The sequence below is a fragment of the Mytilus trossulus genome, unplaced genomic scaffold (assembly GCF_036588685.1).
Source record: "Mytilus trossulus isolate FHL-02 unplaced genomic scaffold, PNRI_Mtr1.1.1.hap1 h1tg000244l__unscaffolded, whole genome shotgun sequence".
Taxonomy (NCBI): Eukaryota; Metazoa; Mollusca; class Bivalvia; order Mytilida; family Mytilidae; genus Mytilus; species Mytilus trossulus.
In genome coordinates this window covers 2,987,009-2,996,005 of record NW_026963317.1, presented here as the reverse complement: position 1 = coordinate 2,996,005, position 8,997 = coordinate 2,987,009, and the positions used below count along the sequence as shown (strand labels likewise).

The window sequence follows — 8,997 nt, the reverse complement described above, 5'->3', positions numbered from 1 at the left end:
TTAAATTACAGGGCTCCATTCATTCGGGATGGATGTATATGTACCAAGCCACGTTCAATTATTTTACCTCTTTAGATAAAACTTATTTTTGTCGAGCCTTCGACTTTAGTCGAAAAAGCGAGACTAAGCGATCCTACTTTCCGTCGGCGTCGTCGGCGGCGGCGTCCACAAATATTCACTCTGTGGTTAAAGTTTTTGAAATTTTAATAACTTTCTTAAACTATACTGAATTTCTACCAAACTTGGTCAGAAGCTTGTTTATGATCATAAGATAGTATCCAGAAGTAAATTTTGTAAAAATAAAATTCTATTTTTTCTGTATTTTACTTATAAATGGACTTAGTTTTTTCTGCGGGGAAACATTACATTCACTCTGAGGTTAAAGTTTTTAGAATTTTAACAACTTTCTTAAACTATCCTTGGTTTGTTCCAAACTTGGACAGAAACTTGTTTATGATCATAAGATAGTATCCAGAAGTAAATTTTGTAAACAAATAAATCCATTTTTTCTGTATTTTACTTTTAAATGGACTTAGTTTTTCTGCGGGAAACATAACATTCACTCTGTGGTAAAAGTTTTTAAAATTTTAATAACTTTCTTAAACTATCCTGGGTTTGTACTAAACTTGGACAAAAGCTTATTTATGATCATTAGATAGTATCCAGAAGTAAATTTTGTAAAAAGACAACTCCATTTTTTCTGTATTTTACTTTTAAATGGACTTAGATTTTCTTCCAGTGAACATTACATACAGTCTGCAGTTAAAGTTTTCAAAACATTTATTAGATTCATTAATTATTCTAGATTTTTACCAAACTTGGACAGAAGCTTCTTACAATCATAAGATAGTCATGATAGTATCAAGAGGAATATTTTTATTGATTTTTTTCCTCATTTTTGTTTAGCCTGTGATTTACAGCAAAAGTAGGCGAGACACTGAGTTCCGCGGAACCCTTACAAATTTTTCTAATCATTATTAGACTGCTTTTCGTTTGGGAGGCTTACATGTGTAGTTTCCGTTGCAATTGCCCTACCGTTGTCAAATTTGAAATATACCAACTTGTATCGATTAGGACATTTTTGATTTTTTTTGTTTGAGGACTGCCCTCAATGCAGTTATAACATCAAAACTGTCATAACCTTTGGAAATTAAGAGTTGTGCGAGTTCACATTGAAAATAACTATTTTCATTTGGCATATCTTTGTAATCTTTGCGCCGTGTTTGTAAATTTTAAGATTGTATCAGCGTCTGTGGTACTGTTCGCTTAAATTGTATAAATTTCAAGATTAAGAAAACGCTTCTCAGTTTGAATATATTTACATTATTCATTTGCCATTGTGCTATTATTGAAGAAGGATGTCTGTTATCCGAAATATCTAATATTTGTTCATTTTATAGTTATTTAATGGTGGTGTTGTACCCTTTTTGACTTTATATATATATACGACTCATAATACGAGTCTGAATTTGATCACAAGATGTAACAAAATGGATCTAATATAAATTTAATACTAAACAGAAAAACCTTTTTTTAACTTGTGGCCACGATGTTATGCCACAAACATACGGTGTCAATATTTTTTTAGTACACCAGATCCAGATCTCGACAATAAATGTCTCTTCAGTGATGTTAGGGATCGAAACGGTATTTTAGAAGGCTTTATAAAAAGTACCCTAATTTTTAGATAAATCTTGAATTTTTAGAGTCAATATAGGATGAACGGATCATATAAACCGGAGTGAAAATATGATACAAGCCCAAACAAAAAAATATAAACGAGTCTAAATTGAAAACTACGTTCAAATCTATGATTGCGTTGGATAAAAACCGCAATTTTTATACGTGTGCATGTAAAACAAATTTCGTTGAAGAAGGGTCTTAACACAGCACAAACAACATTTTCCAAAAGACCAAAAAAGTGAAAAAGTATATTTAAACAAAACGCATTTGACTAACAGGACAAACAGGTCGAACAACTGATGTTCTTTTACCCTGCTGACTGCCATTGGCGATTGCCAAATAAAATTGATCACAAGATGTAAAAAATGGATCTTAATATAAATTTAATACTAAACAGAAAAGCCTTTTTTAACTTGTGGCCACGATGTTATGCCACAAACATACGGTGTCAATATTTTTTAAGGAACACCAGATCCGGATTTCGACAATAAATGTCTCTTCAGTGATGTTAGGCATCGAAACGGTATTTTAGAAGGCCATATATAAAGGACTCTCATTTTTAGCTCACCTGGCCCACAGAGCCAAGTGAGCTTATCTCATCACTTGGCGTCCGTCGTCCGTCGTCGTCCGTCCTCGTCGTATTTAACATTTTACATTTTGAACTTCTTCTAGAGAACCATTGAATGGAATAAAACCAAACATGGCATGAATGTTTCTTATGAGGTGCTGACCAAGTGTTGTTACTTTGTAGCCGATCCATCATCCAAGATGGCTGCCAGCGGGGGACTTAGTTTAACATAGGACCCTATGGGAAATGCATACAAATGACTTCTTCTAGAGAACCACTGAATGGAATAAAACCAAACATGGCATGAATGTTCCTTATGAGGTGCTTACTAAGTGTTGTTACTTTGTAGCCGATCCATCATCCAAGATGGCCGCCAGCGGGGGACTTAGTTTAACATAGGACCCAAAGGGAAATGCATACACATGACTTCTTCTAGAGAACCACTGAATGGAATAAAACTAAACATGGCATGAATGTTCCTTATGACGTGTTGACCAGGTGTTGTTACTTTGTAGCCGATCCATTATCCAAGATGGCCACCAGCAGGGGCTTAGTTTAACATAGGACCCTAAGGGAAATACATACAAATTTCATCTTTTAGAGAACTATTGAATTGAATGAAACCAAACATAGCATAAATGTTCCATTCCAGATGAGGGGCTGGCAAAGTGTTTTTACTTTGTAGCCAAATTTTTATCTTTTTTTCTATGAAATCAAAAACCCAGGTAGAGTCATGTGAGCGATACAGGCTCTTGAGAGCCTCTGGTTATAAAAAGTACCCTAATTTTTAGATAAATCTTGAATTTTAAGAGTCAATATAGGATGAACGGATCATATAAACCGGAGTGAAATTATGATACCAGCCCAAACAAAAAAATATAAACGAGTCTAAATTGAAATAAAATTAACTGTACCTATTTTCTTGCACCAGATTCCCATTTCGACAATACATGTCACTTCAGTGATGCTCGTGGCCAAAATATTTGAAATCCAAAGCTAATATAAAAGATGAAGAACTATAATTCAAAAGGTCCAAAGTATAGCCAAATCTGTGACAGGAATCAGAGCTTTGCATGATAGATACATTCCTTAAATTATAATAATTTCTATCATTTTGTAACAGCTAATTTTGATAACACAAAAAAATCCGTATTTTCATGCCAGTACCGGAGTACTTGCTACTAGGGTGGTGATACCCTCGGGGACTAATAGTCCACCAGCAGAGGCATCGACCCAGTGGTAGTAATAAAATTAACGGTACCAATTTTCTTGCACCATATGCGCATTTCGACAATACATGTCTCTTCAGTGATGATCGTGGCCAAAATATTTGAAATCCAAAGCTTATATAAATGATGAAGAGCTATAATTCAAAAGGTCCCAAAGTATAGCCAAATCCGTGAAAGGAATCAGAGCTTGCATGAGGGAGATACATTCCTTAATTTATAATAATTTCTATCATTTTGTAACAGCAGATTATAATAACACAAAAAATCCGTATATTCATGACAGTACTGTAGTATTGGCTACTGGGGTGTTGATACCCTCGGGGACTAATAGTCCACCAGCAGAGGCATCGAACCAGTGGTAGTAATAACATTATCGCTACCAATGTTCTTGCACCAGATGCGCATTTCGACAATACATGTCTCTTCAGTGATGATCGTGGCCAAAATATTTGAAATCCAAAGCTTATATAAAAGATGAAGAGCTATAATCTAAAAGGTCCATTACTATTGTTCAATTTGTAGACAAGAATACGTTTATGTTCATCTATTGTAGATCATGACGGAAGAGTTACATCATGAACGCGAAAATTATTTTAGACATTCGATGTTAGTGGTAGACCATTCTAAGGATGCATTTAACTCTATAATTAATAAAGATTTAAGAGGAAAAAACATAACATTTGAATATTTTTTGGATCAGAAAAAACATGAAATCTATCACTGCTGCTACCATGAGAAATGCTGTAAATGTTTGACTGATGGAATTTTGCCTACCAAAAGAACTAAACGTTTGACTAATGTACAGTTTGACGTGTTGTATAGTAAAAAGAACAATCCGTATTGTAGTATAACTGCAAATGTGCCCCATTTATGCTGCATTGATGTGAAATCTGGAATTTCAACTGAAATAATTGAAATAACACTTTCAAGATGGCTGATTGTAAATTATTGTAGCGATGTTTTCTGGAAGGAATGTTTGCAAGGATTGTCTCTGGAAAAATTTCTGAATGACAATGTTCACTTGGTTTATCATTTATGGCAATTCAGCACTCCATGTTGTTCGTGTCCGTATCGTTTTCAGTTACCATCGAGGCAAGTTATTAACGACAAACATTTAAAAATGATGTTTGCTGGTTGTTCCTTACCTCCTACTTGCCGAAAACGAAAATACATGGGAAATACTAATTGCATTTGTCCCATGTCTGCAAAACAGGGCATCCGTGAAAATGACCTTCACCCTGAGCTCCAACAAAAGCTACTTGGATATATGGTTTCAGCAAGAAAATCAGTAGAAACATTAATAGAAATCCGACACAACACTTATGGCCACATACAAAACACAAGAATATCAAATGAAGACTACAAAAAGATCAGGATTAACACTGAAAAAGCGTTACTTGATATAGGACAGTTTTGTGGCAAGAAATCACAAGTGAAAGCGGCAATAAATGATGTACAGCAGAAACCTCTAGATCATGGTTTGATGTTAAAGTACACCAGCGTTTTGTCGGAAAGTATTGAGGTAAGCGGGTACATCAAACAATAAATGAAAATAACACTATAAATTTCGTGCGCCCTACGCTCTTTTCTTGATTAATCTTCATCATAAAGGCTCAATCCTTAACATTTAAAAGCCAGGGATTCATAAATCATAGAAATGTTTTGAGCTTTATTATTTAAGGAACCTAAATGAACAGCAAAATCTGTCTTAGGTCAACTTTGCTTGAGCACTTTGTCATTTATCTAACTTTTATTTTGTGTTCTTCATGAAACCTCTTCTCAAATATATAACATCTATTCAATCTTTAAACATCTGGCTCCGGAGTTACTGTCATATTTACTCTTGGTAAGTATAAATCAGACTGGAATTTTTGATTAAATTGAAAAACCTCAAAAACAACACAATCAAATCATCATACTTTTTTTACAATTACAATAATCTTCGCACCCAGCCTATTAGTCATTTTTGACTTAAATAACTCTGAATTACCTTTATTGTTCCAAGATGTGAATTTGATGATTTTTCCTAAAAAATATGTCATCACCGAATGAGACTAACATTAGTAACACGACGGCTGTCACATGTGGAGCTGGATCTACTTATTCTACGGGCATATACGATCACCTCCGGATTTAGGTTGGTGTCTGTTACTCAGTGTTTTGTTTTGTTTTCTAAGTCGAGTTTTGTAAACTGTTGTTTGCCTTTTGGTCGTGTTTTGGTTTTGGTTTTTTTGCACTGCTTTGTCAGATTGTCTTTGACTTAAAAGTTTTAATATCCCTTTGTTTTCTTGTGCCTCTCTTTTTACAATCCTATAATTATGTTAGTTAGTAATAGTAAAAGTTCAAGGATAAGTTAATATTGATATTAAAATACCTCCAAACCAAAAGTGGTGTTCAGATTTGAACAGCCATTTTTGTGAGGAGGTCTTTTAATGTCAATATCAACTTAATCATTGAACTTTTACTGACTTACAAAACGTCAAAAATAAAAGAAAAGTACATAAAAAAAACACTTGTTGAAACCTAATTCCCCTGAATTGGACGAGTCTTTATATGTTCAACTTAAATGATAGTTAAACAGTACTCAGACTGATATATACAATTAACAGTTACCAAATTGCAATGAAAACGAACCGATTTTATGGCATTTCATCGTATAAATAAAATTGAGAAAGGAAATGGGGAATGTGTCAAAGCCACAACAACCCGACCATAGAGCAGACAACAGCCGAAGGCCACCAACGGGTCTTCAATGTAGCGAGAATTCCCGCAGCCGTATTTGTCCTTTAGCTGGCACCTAAAAATATGTATACTAGTACAGTGATAATGGAAGTCATACTAAACTCCGAATTATACACAAGAAACTAAAATTAAAATTTATACAAGACAAACAAAGGATTTTATCATATTTTTTTTAGCATAAAAAAACACCAAAATGAAAGTTTTACCAAATTAGGGGGTAAATTTATATTTTTTTAGCCAACTTTTCAAAATAACGACTTATTATTAAATAAATGAGTCAATTAAAAACCCATACAGACCTCATTTATAACTGACCAATGAATATTCTGGCCAACAGCTTCTTGCTATATATACTTGATAATTTTGACCTGTCAGTAATCATGAAAAATAAACTCATCATAGATACCAAGACTAAATTTTATATATACGTCAGACGCGCGTTTCGTCTACAAAAGACTCATTATTGACGCTCGAATCCTAAAAAGTTAAAAGGGCCAAATAAATTACGAAGTTGAAATAGATTCGTTAAGATCAGACTTTAGAAAACACCCATAAGAATTTAAATGGAAATTGTACATTACAGCATTTTACAAGATCTTGTCTTTGTATGTTAAGTGCTAGTTCAGGGAAATTAATTAAGTAGATTATGATTGATTGTTGATTGCTTTACTTCCAGTAGCAAATATGTCATGCATGTTCATTACTATCACACATACATTTTAAATATATTAGGTAGGTCGTGCAATAGGAGGTCGACAATACGGTTAGACGTGAAACTTTAAAATATCACTGGAAAATGAGGGTATATTGAATAAGGACAAAAATTTAGACTTGGAACAGCTTGCAATATTCGGACCACTCAAATAATAGGTGCAAGAGTTTTTAATTTTCCCGAGAGCGTTGATCCATAAAATCAACGCTGAAGTCGATCATCGATGTTTATGTGAAGTTTACAATATCATTTCACGCATCCAATTTAGGTTAGATATCTTTAGCTCCCTTTAGTAACTGTGAAAATTCTGTGAAACTGTATTGCGTATTGTATTTCGGTATGGTTTGTAAGAGTACATACAATCAGGCTTTCGTTTAAACATGTTCAACTTCTCTATTCTTGACACTAGTATTGCAAGTTCTAAACTTAAAGACTGATTGAAATCATTTATCAAAATTAAGTTAAAAATTGAAATGCCAACGAAAATACAAATACCTGGTTTTTTTCAGAAAGAGATGAATCCCCCCATATGTACCAAGTGTTAGATTAGTTTTATAGATATTAAAGAAATTGCTTGGTATTCCTAAACTGAAGATTTATACACACAGACGAAGAATTATACTTAACGACAAAATTATTTTCATTTACCTGTGTAGGATATGACGCAGGTTTTCCAAAAGTGATGATTTTCTAAAAAATGTTTAATATTTCACAGTGGTATCTCACTTTAACTTTGTTTAAACCTTTTTATTTACTTTTGACCTTAATTATTTATCCCTTATATTTTTGTTAAATATGTATCTGCATTCAGGTATTCGTTCATTGTGTGTTAATTGGCATTTTTTGATTGAGTTATGTCTTCCAATTGATATTTTATAGTGTGTTTTTCTATGTTGTGATGTTATACTATTGTTTCAGAAAAGGGAGAATGTTGGATACCATTAAAACGTTTAATCCCACTGCAAATATTTGAACCTGTCCTAGGTCAGGAATCTGATGTACAGAAGTTGTCGTCTGTTTATGTAGTTCATATGTATTTCTCATTTCTCGTTTTTATATAGATTAGACCGTTGGTTTCCCGTTTGAAAGGGTTTTACACAAGTAATGTTTGGGGCCCCTAATAGCTTGCTGTTCGGTGTGAGTCAAGGCTCCGTGTTGAAGGCCGTACCTTTACCTATAATGATTTACTTTTATAAATTGTTATTTGGATAAAGAGTTGTCTCATTGGTACTCATACCATACCTTCCTATATCTATATGTAAAAGCCACTCTAATTTAAGCAGGAAAATACAACGAAACAACTTTAATTATCAAAATGTTGGATTTCATGTGTATGCAGACACTTCTCAATAAAAAATAAAAGAAGCTGTCGTTATCCTCTAATTTCTTTTTCCGCTTTATTATTGACGTTCATTTACAGAACAATACTCGTCAATAGTTTTGTTACTATACTGAGTACATCTATCCAAATTTACTTGAGACTGTTAGTCGCCAAGGGTATCCGTCTAGTAGCAGTACCTCAATGTTTGGCATGAAACAACATATATTGATTTATTGAAATTTACTGTTATTATATTTAGGAAAACGCTCTATGATAAGAATCTTTCTCCATCATATTGAGTTTGGCTTTATGTTTGGTCCTAGTGGTTTATGTTCGTGTTTTTTCAAGTTGGTTTTTAAGGTTATAAAAAATATAAGACATACAACGAAATAAACATCGAGTTATTTCATATCAACTACACACCATAGCATGTATATGCTTTATTTGTTTTAGCAAAAAATAATTCCTTGTGGAATTTATATTCCAATTTTCAATTTATAAAATACTAAAATGTTCGATTTGTGAATAATTTAAAACGTAGATCCATTTTCAGGCTAAATCGTATTTCAAAGAACTAGAAGCTAAACAACGGCAACTCGAAGACAACATCCAAAAGAATAAAGAAGACAACACAAGAGCATTAAACGCTTTTTCTGATAAACTAGAAAAAAACATGGGTCCCCATCATTTTCAAGAATGCGGATCAAAATATGGTAGGTAGTTGCGATTTAATTTAGACAAA

General features: G+C 33.2%; 1 protein-coding gene across 1 annotated transcript in view; it reads left to right on the top strand.

The window, feature by feature from the left end:
• Positions 1–4,460: 4,460 nt before the first annotated feature.
• Positions 4,461–8,997, top strand: part of LOC134701494 (uncharacterized) — a 28,965-nt gene continuing 24,428 nt past the window's right edge. The window contains exons 1-2 of the mRNA XM_063562648.1: positions 4,461–5,002; positions 8,809–8,968. Of these exons, the coding sequence (XP_063418718.1) occupies positions 4,601–5,002; positions 8,809–8,968 (562 nt within the window). The 5' untranslated portion in view covers positions 4,461–4,600. The remainder of the gene's footprint in view (positions 5,003–8,808; positions 8,969–8,997) is intronic.